The sequence below is a fragment of the Petaurus breviceps genome, unplaced genomic scaffold (genome assembly GCF_028583685.1).
Source record: "Petaurus breviceps papuanus isolate PSGF00001 unplaced genomic scaffold, PetGlider_PUasm1.0 186, whole genome shotgun sequence".
Lineage (NCBI taxonomy): Eukaryota > Metazoa > Chordata > Mammalia > Diprotodontia > Petauridae > Petaurus > Petaurus breviceps.
The window spans coordinates 41,157,933-41,178,492 of NW_027185798.1; the positions used below are offsets into that span (position 1 = coordinate 41,157,933).

General features: G+C 35.6%; 1 protein-coding gene across 1 annotated transcript in view; it reads right to left on the minus strand.

Moving 5' to 3' along the window:
• LOC138162163 (bile acid receptor-like) overlaps positions 1 to 17,959 on the minus strand; it is a 30,890-nt gene extending 12,931 nt beyond the window's left edge. Inside the window, exons 1-4 of the mRNA XM_069089229.1 lie at positions 17,856 to 17,959; positions 5,497 to 5,617; positions 3,281 to 3,643; positions 1,388 to 1,528 (exon numbers count right to left, since the gene is read on the minus strand). Coding sequence (XP_068945330.1) covers positions 1,388 to 1,528; positions 3,281 to 3,643; positions 5,497 to 5,581 — 589 coding nt within the window. The 5' untranslated portion in view covers positions 5,582 to 5,617; positions 17,856 to 17,959. The remainder of the gene's footprint in view (positions 1 to 1,387; positions 1,529 to 3,280; positions 3,644 to 5,496; positions 5,618 to 17,855) is intronic.
• Positions 17,960 to 20,560: the final 2,601 nt, after the last annotated feature.

Below are 20,560 nucleotides of genomic sequence, written 5' to 3' on the forward strand. Positions count from 1 at the left end.
ATATATTCTAGGTAAATTACTTGAAGGCATTTGGAAAACAATATGCTAGAAGTAAAAATGGAAATATTTCCAAATGAGTATGTGAAAGGATATACAGAGAGAGTCATTTCAGTCAGGTGAAGTTAATCAGGGAAGGCTTCTTGGAAGAAGTGAGCTTAGAGTCAGGTTTTTAATGACATGAGGTTTACTAGTGAAGGAACTGAAGGTTTTACAAGTAAGGGAAATGTGTCAGGTCAAAAGGAAGGGGACAAGTAAAATGAATGGGGGTGGTGAGGAGGAATAGGATTGGTAAATGAGGAAAGTCTAATGGAGAACTAATGGGAAACTTGGAAAGTTTCCATGTGTGAATTCCACATAACGGGCAGCAGGGACATATTCTGCTTTCTTTAGCAGAATAGGAGAGTGATAAGATAGAAACAGTCTTTGTGGAAGATTATTTTAGCAGCTATAACTAGCATAAATTAAAAGAAAAGCAAAAGGAAAGAATAAGATCAGTTAGGAGGCTGAGACGAAGAAAGTTCAAACTAGTGTGGTAACTAGAAATAAAAAAAGGGAGTGGACAGTTCTGGGAGATGTACATGAAATGAATTGACAGGATGTGACAAGGTGTAAGAGGTTAAAGGGAGATAAGAGTTGGTAATTATCCTCCAAGTCTATGACCCTATTAGGGAAGTTGATTAGCTTTGGTTTTATACACTATATTTTATGCATCAGCGGAACCTCTAAATGAAACTGTTCTCTTAGTGTCTATGGATGCAGAACTGAAAAAAAAATATTTTTTAAACCACTCATTCTAGATGCATTGATTTAACACTAAGGAAACTAATATCAATACAGGTGTGATTGAATAAAAAATTATCAGAAAGAAAATTCACATGGATGGGGGTGTTTGTATAAAAGCCAGTTATTATAGATAGCAAAAACCATTCATTCCCTAAATTTGGGGATTAATTCTGATTTTAGTAGCTGCCAAAGAACTAATATAAGTTCTGTGAATGTATAAATAAAGAACATCTAATTTGGGTAATGGCATTTAGTTCTCAATATGAGAAAAAATCAGTCATAGAAAATTATGGTCAGAACAACTGGATGGTACAGTGGATAGAGCACCAGCTCTGGAGTCAGGAGGACCTGAATTCAAATCAGACCTCAGACACTTACTAGCTGGTGACCCTGGGCAAGTTACTTAACCCCAATTGCCTCAAAAAAGATGATGATGATAATGATGATGATGATGATGATGATGATGATGATGATGAAGAAGAAGAAGAAGGAGGAGGAGAAGAAGGAAGAGGAGGAGAAAGAAGGAGAAGGAGGAGGAGGAAGAGGATGATGATTATAGTCAAAAAGAAATGATTAAAATAGAAACTGAGAATAGGCCACTTACATTCTGCTAACATTCCCATTGCCTTACACTTTTTCAAACGGCACTCTTGACATTTTCTACGCATATACATGTCCATTTCACAGTGCCCACCATTCTTGCATCTGTATACTGCATTTTTGGTGATGCTTCGACGAAAAAAACCTAAAGGATGTTTCAAAAGAACCTTGTTAATTTCACCACTGAGTATTTGTGACCAATTAACATAAGGTTTAATATTAATATTTGAGAGGTATCATGGAACAGGGGGACAGATAAGAGGCCTAAGAAATATTAGGACCTCAACCCAAGTCCTGCCTCTGACATGTACTGACTTTATAATGCTGGTTAAATCACTTAGCTTTTCTGTGTTCCCCCTTCCATGAGCCAGGCAACTCTCAAGACTGTCAACTGTAGAGTATTTGCCTATTTGCATAAGTAGAAGGCATCTCCTCTCCTGGAACTCCCCTACACTAATGAAATCACAGGCCCAGACCCAAAAATCTAGTATCTCTTTATCAAAAGGTTAAATAATAGAATTGACTAAATGATTTTCATTCACAGAAAATAGAGAAGTGGCATCCCTTCCTATGAACATTATTATTTTTCTTAAAACTGAATTTTCTTAGTCCTCTTCTACATGAAACAATCTATTTAATCCATGGTACTTACTACTTAAGGTTTTACAAGTAAGGGAAACATGTCATATAGATTTGTTGTCTCATACATTGGTCATATTTGGCAATTAACACTAAATATCTCTAGCAGCTGCAGTGGATGGAGTGCTGGGCTTGAAGTCAAAGATTCATTTTCCTGAGTTCACATCTGACCTCAGACACTTACTAACTCTGTGACCCTAGACAATTTACATAACCCTGTTTGCCTCAGTTTCCTCATATGTAAAATGAGGTGGGGAAGGAAATGGCAAACCACCCCAATATCTCTGCCAAGAAAACCCCAAACAGGGTCACAAAGAGAGGAACACAATTGAAAAACAGCTGAACAACAACTTCCAGCCCCTAAAGTCAAACCTTTCTTTTATCATGTTAAGTTTTACTTAAACTGATATTGCAATATGTTATTTTTTATAAGGTTCCTTAGAGCATTCATTTGGCAGAAGGCATTTCTGGGAATGGTCAGTGCATCAAGTCAAGACCTTTATAACTCATCTGTAGAAATAGTGAGTTGTATTGAGGTTCTGAGCATCTGAATGACTAGCCTTACAAAGGGCTGATGGGACAGAGATAGGAGCTTAATGCAGTTTTTCCTGATTCCCCACAGAGCACTCTGCCTATCAATACCACATCACCCCCCATGGATGGTAAACACTTATTAAGTACCAGCTTCATCAGTTCAAGGTTTTTTTTTTTCATTTAGAAGTAAAAACAAAACAATGAAGAGAGATTTTACAACCTCAAAAATTGTATCCAGGTCATTTTTCAAACTTTCAAAATTCTGGTTTCAATTTGTCATATTTGCTTTCAGGCTTCTGATCAGCTTCATAGAACTTTAGATTTGGAAAGAACTTTGGAATTCATTTAGCCCAAACTCCCACCCAATACGAGAATTGTTCAATCCACCATGAAGAGGTATAACTGCTAAACCCAGTGTCAGATGACAGAAAGCAGTTTCTATTATAACCTCAGATTCAATTAAGTAAGTAGGAATTTACTGTTTAAATATTGAACAGTTTACTTAAATGTTAAATTTCTGGTATTGAGAAACTGGATCTCCCTTCCTCACATTTGATTTGAATGCCATAGATTTGATCATAAGTGTTTCCCTATTACAGTTACCTATTAATCTCACCTTTAATGACTGTTAAGTGTACCAAAGACGAATACCCACTTAAAAAGGTAAAAAAAAATGGACGTTAGTCTGCATGCATAAAATTGCAGTTTTACTCTGTTTCCTTACCTTTACAACCTTCGCAGGTAAGTGCATTATAATGATATCCTGAAGCTTTATCACCACAAACTACACAAAGTTCTTCTTGTCCTTTAATTCTCACAGAAGAATGATTTAGTTTATATCTCTTTATTCCTGGATATCCATCCTCAGCATCATGAGTAACCATACAAGTAGGCTTATTTAATTCACTGCTGCTGAGCATGTATTGCCCATCATTATACTGTGAATCCAGATTGTATGTGTTGTAGTGACTGTGAGAAGGTGGAGACTGTAAAGCCGGAGAAAACTGAACAGTTGAATACTGACAGTAAGGTGCCACTTGGTAATCAGGGACCTGCGGCTGATAACTGATCTGTTCTGGCATTACATCTATATCTCATAAAAACAACAACAAAAGAACAATTACATGTAAGAATTCAAAAAATTACACCCACTTTTAAATTCCTACATATCTGCCATCAATCATTGCTAATTATAAATATTTCATCCATTTCTAGAGATAATCCTACATTCAACTCAATCATCCCCTGAACGAAAAATGTATATTTCCCTTTCCTCTACCTTCCTTCTACATTTCCCTTCATAGCTCACTGAAATGGTTGTAATACACTGTGACCAGGGCAGTGGAGAGCAGAACTGAAAGATGATCTCTATAATTTGTCTTTTAAACAATACTTCTTTGTCAAAGTTTCCTGGATATTTCAAAGTAAGATCTTTGTGTTGGATTTCACCCTACTTGTTAGCAATCTTTCACTCCTCAAATTATCTTGTATTTACCTATCTGTGTACATGCTGTGTCCCCTCAGTAGTATGTAAACTCCTTTAATATCATGTGTTTCTGTCTGTACAGCCCCAGAGCCTATTGCAATGCCTTACAGAAAGCAAGCATTTAATAGGGACCCACTGGAGTTTATTGAGAGCCAGGAAGAGAGTGTAATGATCAGAACTGAGTTTTAGGTAGATCACTTTGGCAGCTAAGCAAGGACTGGAATGGAGGCCATTACAATGGTCCAGAAGTGAGGTATGATTAGGATTTACAACAGAATGGAGCTGTGTGAGTGAAGGGAACAGGACATACTAGAGAAATCTTGTGCAGGTAGAAATGATAAGACTTGGAAACAACTGAATGAATATAATGGGAAAGAGAGAATGAGAACTCATGGATTAGCCAAGACTGAGAGCCTAGGGACTGGGAGGATGGTGGTGTTCTTGATAGCAAAAGGAAAAGTTCATAAGAAGGAAATGTTGGGGGAGGGGAAAGATAATGAATTAGTAAAATGTTATAAGTGCGAGAGATGCTCAGGCAATCCTGTTGACTGTCTGATATCTAGGGAAATGTTATTAAGGTACCCCCAAGTAAGTGATAGGGATACACCCATTTTGAATAAATGGCAAAAGTCTAACTTTTTATTTCCTCTAGAAGGGGGGGAACCTGCTGCCTCAAGGCCACAATGTGGCTGTCTAGGTCCTCAAGTGTGGCCCTTTGACTGAATCCAAACTTCACAGAACAAATCCCCTTGATAAAAGGGTTTGTTCTATAAAATTTGAACTCAGTCAAGGCCATACCTGAGGAGCTAGAGGGCCACATGTGGCCTTGAGGCTGCAGGTTCCCCACACCTGCTCTAGAAACTTATATTGCCCTGACACAAACATTAGATTTAATGCTTTGATTTAGAATTGTGTAAATCAGATTTAATACTCTGACTAAAAACTAATACTATCTTTAGCCTTCTGGCAGGATTTGACAGGTGAAATGTAAAGGTAGTATAATCCACCATTGAGACTTTTATGCCATAGTAAGAAATAATCCAGTTTCTTATATTCCCTTTTCTCATGTATTTCCTTTATTACATCAAGACCAATATATTCTGTTTAATTCAACAAGTATTTTTGATCACGTACCATCAGCTTCATTTACTAAAAGGCTTTAATATAAAGCTTTATTTTCGTGAGCAGTTGCTCATTAAAATTATTCCTAGTTTTTGTTGATTCTAATTATCTACAATATATTCTAAATGTTATGTATTTTCCTCATTAGACTTGAGTTAGCATATCAACATATATGCTCATTTTGGCATACTTTTAAATTTCTTGCAAGCAAGAATTTGGTGTTTGGGGTATATATGTTAATTTAGAAAGAAGATTTTTACACCTTATAAATATTTTCTACAGGGGATAAAAGTTTTGCTTAATTTTTACTCTTGGGAGCTTTTGTTACATACCATAATACTGTATAGGTTCAGCAAGACAGTACCCATCTGATACTGTCACATAAGTATCTGCCATGTTCTGGTCCAACTGCTTCATTCACTTCAGTAAACAATGGGCTTTTGAGAATAAAACCTAAGGGAAACAAATTCTTTATAGATTATTTTAAAGTATGGTTTTGAAATCCAGTGATTATTTATAAAAGAAAGATAATCCTTTCAAGAGACTGAAGGAAAGAATTTAGCTTAAAGAGGAAACAATATTGAGTCAGTAAAGAAATATCTATATATATTTTTGGTAGAAAGGTCTTGGCAATAACTACAAAAACCAAGTCAATTGAAAATGAATTCAGTTCCTCAATATTCTGTTCTTTGAACTAAATTTTATAAATATTGATATTAATTCATGATGTTTTCTGGTAGTTTTAGCATATAATTGATTTTTAAAATAAGATGATTCAGGAAGGACAATTAGAAATACAGTTGGAAGTATTTATAGAGTTAAAAAAAACAATTTTAGGCAGCAGTCTTTGTCTTTCAATTGTTTTATAATTTATACTCTAAAGCTTTGAAATATCTGTGATTTCATCAGTGTGTAAATTCCCACCACTCATATATGTGTGTGTATGTGTATGGTCATTGGATCGTATGGTCTTTAGCCCCCTATTAGCTCCAAACCCCTTTATTACAAACTTTCCACATTTCATGAGTTTCTATGGCTTAAAAAATTCATATCCTGATGATCAGCCATCTAGTAATGATCCTATACTCACAGGTTTTTCAGTTTATTATGACTTATCTGAGCCTGATCTCTACTAATACAACTTTTCAAAACCAAGGGTTACCTCCTCAGGATGAGGCATTAAAGTTGGGTTGGGCTTTTTGGGTATGGAGTTGTAGATTTGTTGCTGTTGCATTATTTCAGTCGTGTCCAACTCTTCATGATGCCATTTGAAGTTTTGTTTTTTTGTGGGTTTTTTTTGCTTTTTGGAGGGCAATGGGGTTAAGTAACTTGCCCAAGGTTACACGGCTAGTTTTTTTGTTTTGTTTTGTTTTGTTTTTATGTGGGTGTTAAGTGTCTGAGGCTGGAACCAAACTCAGGTCCTCCTGACTCTGGGGCTGGCACTTTATTTACTGTGTCACCTAGCCACCTTTGAAGTTTTCTTAACAAGGACACTGGAGTAGTTTGCCATTTCTTTCTCCAAGTCATTTTACAGATGAGGAAACTGAAGCAAACAGAGTTAAGTGACTTGCCCAGGATCACAGAGCTAGTAAGTATCTGAGGCCATATTTGAATTCAGAAAGATCAGTCTTTCTGACTCCAAGCCTGGCACTCTATCCTCTGTACCACCTAGCTGCCCAAATTATAGATATTTACTGATTAGTTTTCATAATACTCTGAATTGGTAACTATCTAAAGAAAAGGTTCATGTTGCCCAAATAATGATTATATGACATCTTCAGTTCTTTCTACTCATAACATCTTTAAAATATATTAATTGTTAGGAGAGGAAGTAACAAAAAATTGAGTCTAGGACTGATGTGGAGCAAAATGAATAGAACCAAGGGAAAAACACATAATGACAGCAATAATGTAAACGAAAAGATCATTAAAAGGAAGTTGGATTCTGAGTAATGGGAAAACCAGGGAAGGTCCTAATGAAACATACCTGCTCCTTCATGGCAAAGAGGCAAGGAGCTGCTAAGACAAAATAATATGTATAGTGTCAGACTAGATTTCCATTCTGCATGATTTTGCTTTATTGATTTTCCTTGTCACAAGGGGAGGTTCGATCTGGAGGCTATGAGGTGAGAAATGACTGTGCTGTAAAGATAAAAATATTAATGAAATGGGGAAGGGGGGGCGGTTAAGGCTGCTCTTAAGGGGAAACAAACCACATGACTACCTAGGAGGGAATTCTAAGAACAATGGAGTAACTTCAAGAATAATCAATCATGAGAGCAAGACAAAACTGAATCTCATTCTGAGAAGAAGTAACCGGGAATGAAATAATCATCTGATTTAGTGGTATAATATTTAAGAAAGAGCAATAAGAGGTACATTATAGTGCCCGTTACATTATAGTACCCTTACACCTGTTATGTCAAACTATAATCCAAGCAAGATGCCTCTTGAACTGTTTCTAGGAGTTCCCTGAAAGAATATGGTCCTAGAAGATATGACTGCCCCATTACCTCCATGTTCTAGCATGGAGATAAATGATAAATAATTATGAATGACATAATTCAGAAGGTCTTAAAAATTCATATCCTGATGAAATGTCAAAACAATGTCAAAAGGGGCGGCCAGGTAGCACAGCGAGTAAGAGCACTGGCTCCAATGTTGAGAAGACCTGGAGATCGAATCCTGGGCTCAGACACTTAGCACCCACCCAGAAACACCTGGCCGTGTAACCTTGAGGAAGTTACTTAACACCAATTGCTTAGGGGAGGCCAGGTGGCTCAGTGAGTAAGAGCACTGGCTCCAGTGTCGGGATGACCTGGATCAAATCTGGGCTCAGATAGTCAGCACCACACCCAGAAGTAATAACTGTTCGTGTAACCTTGAGCAAGTTACTTAACCCCGATTGCTTTAAAAAAAAAACAATTTCAAAACACTTAGACTTTATACCCTATAGGAACACATTGAGTGGTTAGGTTCTTTAAATTATATGGAACATTTCTGCTGTCAGTCATCTTCATGAAAAATTACATATTTTTCAGTTGTTAAAGTTATAGTAAATTCATTATTTTTCACCACTTAAAGATAACAACTTAACCATGTGCATAGAGGATAAGACAAAATGAAATGATTTTTTTTAAATCCTGTCATTAGGTTACTCTAACAAATTAATTTCCACAAACATATTAATTTCCATGAACACAATGATTATAGCATAATCCTTTACTTCATGTGGTTACTCATTGGACATGGACAGAAATGAAAATATGTTTTTATTAGGATTATTCAGGTAGTAAGGTATCCTGATCTTCTAGTTCCTTCATCATCCATCAAGTCCTGGGTCCTTGTTAAAACAGCTGACCCTCCCAACCCTACTTAGAACAAGTTAAGATTTAGTGGATGAAAACACAGTAGCAATCATTATAGAATGACTTCAGATGAGGAAAAATACGAAAACAAGAAAGTGATGCTCTGAGTGAATTGTTAGCTTCTTTCTCCATATCTTAAATATGATGATCCTCTCAGAAACCAACAGTTCAATCAATGTCAATAACAGAGTCAGTCACCACACACTTTATTCAATCACCTGTTCATCTCAATAAGTCTTTTGGTTTCCTACATTAAAGGAACTTGGATATACGTGTGTGGTTTTTGGTAACCATTCTGTTAGAAGTTAGACTGCTCTTTGGTTGCCATCAACTGATGGCAACCAATTGAGTCTCAATAGGACTTTAGATATGAGGTGAGAAATTAAAATATTTCAACAGCTAAAGTTAGAGATAAAACCTAAAAGGATTTCCTTTTAGATTACCTCGTTTTTTTTTAAAACAAAGTATCATTAGTATTCACTCAGGTTGTGTCTACACAATGGCAGTCATCCAAACAACATTCAAATTTACTGAATGTTTGATGCTGTGTAGACAGCATTACCTGAATGAGAATTTTCTTTAGAAAAACTGCAAATGAAACTTGATGAAGCAATTTAAAAATTAATGATAGTTTGCTTTTTTCTTGACCAGCAATTTAAATACTATACATTTATAATAATTTAGACAAGAGCCTTTCGAGAATGCCATTGTTAAGAGTGTGCCATGGGCCTATAACAGGTGACATTATAACAAGATACTTCCAATTAAACATCTGACAATTAAACATCCTTAGATGTCCTCAAGAGACCTATATACTATATCAAATCATGGACTAATATGCCAGGTTCTAATAGAGTGGTTTCAGTATTCAAAATAATGCACATATACATTGTTTTCTGTTTGACAAATTTTTTTACTCAAATTTTTTTTCAAGCCTTTTTTGTACATTACAAGAAGGTTAATCATATTGTACATGTGTTTATGTTTAACTGTAACACATAAAAACAAGAATAAAATATTAAGTCATCAGGTTAAAGTTTGAAAATATTTTGGAATGTGATTAATAATGTGGATAGAGAAATGTAATTAAAACTTTCTAACTTGGCAAATGAAGTGAAAAGTTACAATGGACCTGGAATGCTACCATTTTATTATCATTCCAAATAAATATTTGCCTAAAACAGAAGCCACTTAGTTAAGAAGGGTGCTCTTATCAGGGGGATCAATTTAGCATGGACAAAGTCTACATTTTTTTCTTTGGTAAATTTTTTTTGTTTAAACTGGACATACATATGTTTATATATATATATATATATATGTATATATATACACACACACACATATATTTCTTAATTTTAGTGCACTTTCAATTGTTACTATTTTTAAATATTTACATTTTGTTTGCCTAACCCTAAATTCAGTTGTCTTAAAATATGTCCACATGTACACATGTGGAAAAATCATTATACAATGATTCATGGTTTTTAAACTGATGTATTAATCATAATATAAATCATAAGACAAAATGCAAAAGTTTAGTTAATACCTCTGAAGTTTATGAAAAAATCAATGAAGCAAAAAAGTTGTCGAAATGAAAGTATTTCAATATAAAACAGTTTTGTTTTCACTTTAGCTACTTCTAACTAGTGATGACAATCCTAAATGAAAACTTAGTTTTAAATTTTACTTTTGCCATGCTAAGGTCTTCGAAGCCCAAATCCTTTTAAATAATCTATTAGATTTACAAGAGGTGAAGAGGATTTCTTTTGGAAATGTGAGACAATAATTTTTAATTCAATCCAGTTTTTGCAACCTTCAATTATATGAAAATTTTTCTATTGTCTTCTGCTTTAAAACACCTGTCAAATACTTTTTAAAAATACATAAAAGGGTAGTTCTAATTAGCAAAGACATTTGTGTAAATAATTTTCACAGCCTAAAAGGGGCAGAGAAAAATGTTAAAGTGTTAAAACTTTAAGAATAATTTCAAAATTATTTGAAAACTGAAAATAAGATATTTTAAGTCAAATATGTAGAGGCAGATAATAATCAATTTTCCTTTCAATTTCTATCCCATTTAGGTTCATTTTCATACTTGCAGGACAATAATCTCTGCAACATAGACTTGATTCTCTTAAAAGCTCATTTTTTAAAACTATATTTCAAAATGCTTGAATATGTATAAAGATTTTGGCAATTGCTTCAAAAAAGAAAACCATAGGTTTCCTGGAGTTTGTAAATACTTAAATAAGGATTTTTTGCATATTCATTCATTATAGTAAAGAATTGTTTTAAGTAGTTCACTAACATGTTGAGTATTGCATCGTCTCCTATAATTCCAAAATTCTATTATATTCCAAGTCATTGAGTCCTAGTGTGGTACAGGGATGTCTCAATATTCTAGAGGATACAATTAATAGTCCCCTGTGCTTATATTTCTTATCTTTGTGAAGAAATATATTCTTTTGAAGAGTTAGTATATTTTTTATAAATGTATTTGTTTATACAACAAAAATTAAATTAATAAAAGTGGAAACTACAAGTCTAAAAAGGTATCAGCTGTTCATTTACATTCTATAGCTTAACTTACAGTTTGAAGCAAATAACAAATACATGATAATTGCAAACAGATAAACAATGTGCAATCTAAATTGAGACAACCTGGAATTATAAAATCCATAGTTCTTTTGAATGCATAAATACAATACTCACAGATGGAAGACCAAACTACAGTCTGTCCTCTTCCACACAGAGTGGAGTATATTATGATTCAGCAATTGCTTCAACTCCCTGAAATCCAGCTGGAGTAAATTGGGCCTTTCCCCTATTTATCAGGGTTTAGGTTTTCTTTCTTTCTTCCTTTTTCTATTTTTTTCATATACTTAGGCTCCAGACATTCTACAGAGCAATGCTTCTGCTCTATCTGAGAGACAAACTTCCCACACAGTCCTCCTTAGGGTCAAAACGAGGGCAACTGCAAGTCAACATAAATCAAATAATAACTGAATCATCAGGGATGGAGGCCTTTGGGACCTTCACGTCACACTTTCCCAGAGTTCTCTATTATTTACTTAATAAATATTTTGTTTTCTTGATAGACTTTGACGTTCTCCAATGTTGGTTGCAAAACATTGGTATCTCTGTTCACTAATAGGTAATGTACAACAGTAAAATCTCATTAATCCAGACTCTACAAATTCAGAATTTCTGATATTCAACCCCAATTTTCTCTTTATGTTATCTTAGATGAAAGTATTTACTAAGTAAATTAGTATAAGATTTCAGGGCTCCTATTTAAGCAATATTTAGGATTTTAGCCACTTAGTTGTTTATAATTGGGTATGTCTATTCATTAAAGCAACCCAGGGCCAACTTGCACTTCTTGCTGTATGTAAATATATTTCTTTAAATAGTCTATAATTCAAACTTTTCAAGAATTCATATTGTCCTCCCTTCCCTATTAGATTAAATTAATTGGCTTTTATCACATGACCAAGATTGCTAACTGAAGGTCCACACAATGGATTTATTTTGACTTCTATAGAATACTGGACTGCAGAATACTGGCACTTTGAATTGGGAAGATCTATGAAGCTTCAAATAAAGCCTTGGATATTTTTTAGCTCTATGACCCTAGGAAAGGACTTAATTTTTCTGGGCCTCTCAGTCTCTTCATCTTCATTTCCAAAATGGAGTTTTAATAACTTCTACTTCAGAAGATTGTTTTTAGGATCAAATGAGAAGATGTATCTCAAGACCTTTGAAACCTTAAATCTCTTATTTTTATAACTTTTATCTTGGCCCTTTAAAACCATTTGTTACCTTTACACCTTCATGTACATAACCTATTCCTTTTAATTATTTTGTGAAGCAATAACATTAATCTAACCAAGCTTTGGCTAAAATATTCTAATATACAATATTCTAATTGTCAGCTTTTCTAATTTTGTAATTAACATTTAATCCAAAATTATGAAGCAAACTTACAAAATCCACTCTACACCTGCACATTGACTTTATACTTCACTTCCCTATTTTATAATAATACTCTGAACATGCTTTGAGATTCAAATACATACCCAGCATTAGGTACATGAAGATTTGTAGAAAGTTAACATAGGTCACTTTGTTAAATAGTTAAAAAAAAGAATGTGGTTTTAAAAAATTTTATGTTACTCTCAGCAATACAGGCATACAGCAATCTATGACATATAATCTTACTTGGTGCAGAAAAATATTTACGAAATTTATGCCATGAATCAAGAATTCATGATTTTGAAAGACAATGATTAAACTGATCAGAAACCAAAGAAAAGAATTCAAGTCAATAAGTTGCAATGGATTTGGAATCAGGAGATCTTCATTGCAATCACGGTTCTACCACTGATTAAAGCCTGAGTAACCCTGGACATGTCCCTTCCAGTCCTAAATCTATGCTCCTATGAAATGTCAAGCTATGTACAGGAATAGGAAATTAAGGACAGATATTCAGAACTGGTGCTTTCTAATCAGATAGAATCTCATGGAATAACTAATCTTGCATGCTTTTTTTTTAAGAACCTGGAAAATTTACCCATGACTAGCATGGTGAGAAGTAAGACGTTAGACCTGAGTTTTATTTCTTCATCTAAAATCCTGCTTATATTTATACCTAAAGTTCAAAATTTATCTAATCTAATGGGTCCTATATGGGCACATATCTTAATGCAATCCTTAACAGAAACAGGGAAGGAATGCATAACTCTCTGGCAATAATTGGGGACAAGACTGTCAGTTTGCCCAGGTAAACCCATTTCTCCTTGAAGCTCCAATAAGGGTAGACTACTTTTCACATAATTCTGAAAACTGGAAAAACAAATTGTGAAAACACAATTCTGAAAATTTTCAAGCTCTTTATTCTGCAGAACATTTTGCCAGAGCAAAAGATCCTATAGACTACTGTCTCCACACTCCCTCTGGCAAAACAGCAACAGCAAAAAATGACAAGCAAAACCTCATAAGAATAATTTAAAATGCCATCATTTCTTTTAATAAGATACCAATGAGGGTTTTCATAACTAAATTGTCCCTTTATTTACACTAAGACCAGAGAGCAAAAGATGGACTACCCAAACTATCCTCATAAACTACCAACAGTCATCAAGTCATACTTTGTAGTAGAAGAAAATGTTCTCTCATTTTGTAGTACTTTTCCAAAGGCACAATCTGCAGCTGGAGTCCTTGTTAAGGAATGCCTGGGTAGGGCTGTTTGGAGTACTTGAATGTCCTGAAAGATCTATAGATACTAACATTTAATGTAGGACAAATAGAGTATATTTTGCCTTGTATTTTTGTGCCTTGGAGGGGGAAGAAGAGGGGGGGAGTTAAACAGAGAGACCCAAGAAATATGTCTAAGAGGTGGGTGGAGTCACTCTTCCCCTACCAATTAAGCATTTTTTTCCAAATGTTTGGAGTTTCTAATGGTTAAAGGAAATCATGTTCAGCACAGCTGGATCTTTTCTACATAATTGACCCGTCCTGCTTGATCTGGTATTGGACTGTTTACTCCATTTTAGTAATTAACCATTATCGGCCTCATTAATGAAACATAAACCACCTCTTATAATCATTTATAAAACACTTGTCAAACAAAATTTAAACAAAGAACAGGATCCCAGCAAAGTAACAGCCTTTTAAAAGCTACTGAAATGGATTACAAGAGTCAATTTGGTTACTTTCTTGTTGTTTTTAATTTTTTTAAAGAGAAAACTAGGGACCTACAATAATATTCTTGACATAAATCTTCCAGTGCTTACTTGAAATCTCTTATACAAGGATAATTATATTTGAACAGTAATGCTGCTCTACTGAGGTAAACAGCTGGGGGGTTTTCAAACACTTATTTCTCCCTAAATTATATAAGCCAGACTCCCATGTATTCAGTTCACCTTGAGAGACATTATTGTTCATTCTACTTAAATTTTTGTTGAATGGGGAACTGGGGGAAGGAGAATGGGAAATAGTTTAGGTTACATTTGTTATCAGCTGACTTAAGCAAATCTAGTTTTGGAGGGGAAGGGAAGGGAACAAGTATTTATTAAGCAACTAACATATGCCAGGCACTGCACTAATATTTAAAAATATTATTTCATTTGGTACTCACAACAACCCTGGGAAGTAGGTACTTTACAATTGAAGAAATTTATAGAGGTTAAGGGACTTGTCCAGAGTCACACAGCTAGGAAGTATCTAAGGCTGAATTTGAACTCAGGTTTTCCTGATTCCAATACCAGCATTCTATTTTTCTCTCCTTGGTGGGATTCATATTTCTGTTATGCTAAGTTTGTCTGTAGGAAGGGAGTTCCCCTCTCAGTTTCTGTTTGACTTCCCCCAGACTGTCCTTTTCTGCCAGAGGTAAATATACACATATAAATAAATAAATATTTATTTATTTATTTATTTACCACTTTATAAATTTAAAAAAATCACCTCCCTGATTTATATATTAAGCTTATAAAATGAACAGTATTGCTGTTCAATATTACCATAAAATTTAAAAAGTTTAAAGGGAATGTATATAATTATTTAACATAATTGCCTAATAAGATTATGTTCCTTTTCACAACATAATTCTTAGGCAATGATTTTTCTGTTCTATCAATTTGAAGATATAAGATTAAGTGTATTAACTTATTTTTTTTTAAAGCAATCGGGGATAAATAACTTGCTCAAGGTTACACGGTCAGTTATTTTTGTGTGGGTGCCGAGTATCTGAGGCTGGAACTGATCCCAGGTCTCCCGACTCTGGGGCCGGCGCTCTTACTGTGCCACCTGGCTGCCGCAGTGTATTAACTTATACAGGCAAAGAAGAAGAGTGGAAAGTTAAGTCAAAATATGAGGAATAATAATATTATGCTTGGGAACCAATGTTAGTAGGGCTCCTAAGCACTTAGCATAGTGAATAATGATGGGGGCATAGAATCAGGAAGACCAGAGTTCACATCTCATTTCTAACACCTACTTACTGAATGAATGAGCAAGTCACTTAAGTAATTTAAGCATCTCTGTAGGACTTAACTCATAAGTCTTTAGGAGAAAAAAGTCACCCAATCAACAAGCATCTATTAAGGGACCATAATGTGCCAGGCACTATGCTAGGTACTGGGGATACACAGAAAAAATGAAAGAGTCTAGTAGGAAAGACCAAGAAACAAAGCAGAAGCCCTTTAACTGAGGAACTGCTAAACAACCCTGATGGAATGGCAGAGTGCTGTGCTGTTGGTTGGTTGGTTGGTTGGTTGGTTGGTTGGTTGGTTGGTTGTTCTTCATTTCTGAAGAGGACCAAAAATGAAACCACTATGCTAAAGTCAAGGTTCAATGTGTCCCACTGTGGTTTATCAGAGCATTATGAGCCCAGAATGCTCTACCAAGGGTCAGGAACAAATACTCTGCATGAACATTTGGTCTGGATTCTCCAAATTTGCGCATTCTGCATTTCCTTTGAGATGTTTCAGTTCTGCTTTGCTCATAGAGAACAGCCCCTTTTCTGATGTAGGCACGCCATGCTGAGCGGTCCTGTGCCAGAGTGTCCCATGTCACACAACCAATTCCAAAGTTCTTTTGAGAGACCTTGAGAGTGTCCTTGTATCACTTCTTCTGACCACTATGTGAATGTTTGCCCTATGTGAGTTCTCCATAAAAGTCATTTGGGCAAGCACACGTTTTGCATTAGAACAACACGGCTAACCCATTAGAGTTACACTCTCTGAAGCAGAGTTTGAATGCTTGGCAGCTTAGTTCAAGCAAGGACCTCAGTGTCTGGTATTTTATGCTGCCAGGTGATCTCCATAATCTTCCTAAGACAATTCAAATGGAAGTGATTCAGTTTCCTAGCATGGCTCTAGTATACTGTCCAGGTTTCACAGGCATACAACAATAAGGTAAGCACAATGGCTCTGTAGACCTTCAGTTTGGTAGTCAGTCTAATACCTCTTATCTCCCATACTTTCCTTCAGACACTCCCAAACACTGAGGTAGCTCTGGAAATGAGTGCATTGACCTCATTATCAACATGTACATCCCTGGAAATTATACTGCCAAAGTAATTGAACTTATCCACAGCATTCAAAACTTCTTCATTTTCTATAATCTATGGTTCCACATATGGATGGTGTGGTGGTGGCTGATGGAGAACTTCTGTTTTCTTGATGTTGGTTGTTAGGCCAAAATTAGCATAAGCAGCAGAGAACTGATCTATACTTTGTTGCATCTCAGCTTCAGACTTCACATTGATTGCATAATCATCTGCAAACAGAAAATCATGCACCAACACTCCCTCCATTTGGGTCTTAGCTTGTAGCCTTTTCAAATTGAAGAATTTACCATCAGTACAGTAGCTGACCTTGATGTCCTATTCATCCTCAATGAAAGCATTTGACAATATTGCTAAAAACATCATGCCAAAAAGCATGGGAGCAAGCACCTAGCCTTGTTTCCCTCCATTGGTAACTGGGAAGGCAGGAAAGCATTGTCCATTATCTAGAACCTGGGCAAGCATGCCTTCATGAAATTGACGTACAATGCTGATGAACTGAACTCCTCTGGACAAAAAAATCTCGACATAATTTTCCATAAGCTCTCATGACTAACAGTATCAAAGACCTTGGTCAGATCTACAAATGTTGTGTACAGACCTCTGTTCTGCTCCTGGCATTTTTCCTGGAGTTACCGGGCAACAAACACCATACTGACAAATCCTTAGCCCTTTCTGAAGCCACACTGGTTCTCAGGTAGATGACTATCTTCCAGGTGAAGAATCAGCCTATTAAGGAGGACTCTGGCAAGAATCTTGCCAGCAATGAAATAAGAGAGAGACCCCCCTGAGATTGTCACAGGACAATCTATTTCCTTTACCTTTATAGAGATGGACAATGGAGGCATCCTTAAACTTCTGGGGGAATAACCTCCTCTTTCTATGTAACTTGGAAATTTTCAGTCACCTTTTAAATGAGTAATGGACCTTGTAAATCTTAGCTAGAATAGAATAGAATTTAATTTCATCAAAAGCAAAGTACAAGCAAAGCTTAGAGGGATGCTGGATTCCTGGTTCAGTAAGAAGGCAGATGAAATTCAGTTTTATGCTGAGAGTAACAATCCAAAGTGCTTTTATGATGCCCTGAAGGCTGTTTATGGGCCAAAGACCTATGGTACATCACAACTACTCAGTGCTGATGGAGCCACATTGATTAGTGATAAAGACATGATCCTAGAGAGATGGGCTGAATACTTCCATAGTGTTCTCAACAGACCATCAACAATTAATGCTGAGGCCATAGGCCATTTACCTCAGATTGAAGTCAATCCCTTGCTAGCCAAAGCTACAACTGAAGAGGTTTTGAATGCTGTTAGGCTCCTTTCACGTGGTAAAGCACCTGGTGTTGACTGTGCTGTAAGAAATAATGAATATAATGAAAACAGAGAAACATGGGAAGACAGGTGATGATGCAACAGAAAGTAAACAGAATAAGGAAATCATTATACACAATGATTACAACAATGTAAATGGAAAGAACAATAAGAACAAAATAACTTTTTAAAAATTCTGTGATGTTATAGTGTTACGTTCCATTGACATTTCAAATGACAAGGATATCAAATGGAATTTGTCTAAAGAGATTGATATGGCTCCAGGAGACTCATCAACCAACTTAGATTTTTAAAAAGAAGGTACAGACTTCCAAATCACATAGCCAACAAGAAAGAAAACTAGACATTTTCTCTGACTGACTTCTCAAACCTTTCCACAATAGATATTATGTGCAAGAGATAAAGCAATGTGAATTGTCCCTATAGAGTAATCTAAGACAACAAGAACCCAAATGAAATTTAAAAACTCAGTAAACTAACAACAAAAAAGCCTAATAATCCTCAATCTTTAACTCACTCAGCTTCCCCTCCTCCCTCTATTCATCACACTCTAGTAGCAGGGGTGCACAAACTGACCTATGGTCTTGGAACAGAACTCTCAGATCTACCCCCATACAATTGCTGAGGAGATCCAAACAGTAGATGTTTGGTAAAGTTGTGATAGCAGCTGGAGATACAACACCACTCTGTGCTACCACAGAGATCTGCCAGAGAACTCAGGAAGGACAAATGTGTGGCTATGAAGCACTCCTCCAAGTCTGAGGGAAAGAGTCTAGCATCCACCTGCATCCACTTTTGTTCACCCAGAAGTCATTTGGGGCAGAAACTGAGACTGGTGGATCATAGATTGCCCAGAGTATGAGGAGGTTGATATGGTTTTGAGATCCAGCCCCCAGGGAAACTATCATCAAAAGAGAGGGAATCAGAAAGTGAACAATAGGAGACAATAAGGGGAAAAACATCTGAAATTACCAAAGATGACAGGAGAAAGAAAATTCTGTTAAAGACCTTGAGCAAAAACCAAATGAAACAACAGGGAAGATGAGATAATATTTGTTTTTTTTTAAAGTGCTTGGCACATAGTAGGTACTATATAAATGCTTATTTACTTCCCTTCTTCTTCTCTTCCCTTTCCCCTAATAACAGAGGGGAATATGGTCTCTAGATAAGGTAAAAGGGTTCAGGGATCTGTGAACAAATATTGTAAGACAAAGGAAAGTAATGATGAAACCTGATGCAGCAAAAAAAAAAACCCTGTAGACTCCAGAGGGAGTGCAGAACCCCGGTAGGATGTCTCCAAAAGATTCAAGAGATAAATAAAATCAAGAAAACAAAATGTATGATCTGCACAACAGAAACAGTCAGCAGAATGGAAAAACTTCAATCCATGGTGGAGAGTCTCACCAAAGAAACAAAAGAGAAGATAACTCATAAGGGAGGTAAATGCATGTAAACAAAGGACAATCTAGAAGAAGAGAAGCAAAAAGCAATAACATTAAAAGAAAGCATGATCTCCATACAAGCAAAATACATTGATCACAAAAAGAGGGCATACAGAGTCAGCCTAAGGATTAAAGGGTTCACAGAAGAACACAAGTAAAAAAAATCATAATGCAAGAAATAATACAAGAAAATTCCAAGAACCTCAGAATACAAAAAGCAGAGTGCCACCATTTGACTCTAGAAAAAAAAATGAGGAAACCTCCAAGTTACATAGTAGTCAAATTTAACAATTCTGCTGACAAACAACAAATTCTACAAGCAATAAGAAAAAGGACCTTCAAATATAAAGGAAAGGAAAATTGATAACAAGATAATTCTGCATCCACCAGAAAAGGAAGAAATCTTAATATGAAAAATATATATTGAAGACAAATGGAGGAAAATGAATAGAATTTCCCCCCTATATGGATGCTTTGGGGATACTTTCAGCTAGGGCAACTTCCATACATAATTTTCCTAACTTTGTCATTCTATTTTGGGTGAATTCAGAGGCCAACCTAGAGTAGTTGTCAATATTAATGTCACAGCTACAAAGTGTTACATCACTATTAGTTACTATTCACATTACAGATCAGTCATGCCTTAGATAATTTCTCAAATTATTCTGTCAAACTCATGACAAATCCAAATTTTAAACTGCTTAATTCAAAAAAAAGTTGCTCCATGATTTCCAGTTTTTCAAAATCCCCCAGGATACCAGTATCTGTGAAATTAAGCTTGAACATCACCTGTTAGGGAATTGTCTCTGAAGTGACAGTCTCCTGTCCAAAATAGTTTCTGAAAGATAAGCAAAAAGATATATTCATATCCTGTTCACCTTTTTTTACTAGTCTAAAGGGTTATGCCTTTACAATTTGCCCAAGAGTTTTTCCTTTGCCCTTTTGGTTCTAGAATTCTGTACAAACTCATGAGTGTGGACTTTCATCAATGACAGTTATTGGTCTTCCTTGGCAAGTAAGGCACCTCACATTTTTAGCAAGTATTTCTCCATGTGGAATTCAAAACTCTATACTCATAACAATCTCAATCTACAGGGTATTCTAAACTAGAAACTTCCCTTGCCATCAGTCACCTGATGAAACCAAGACCTCAGGAGCACTCAAAGTCACAAGGTAGCCCC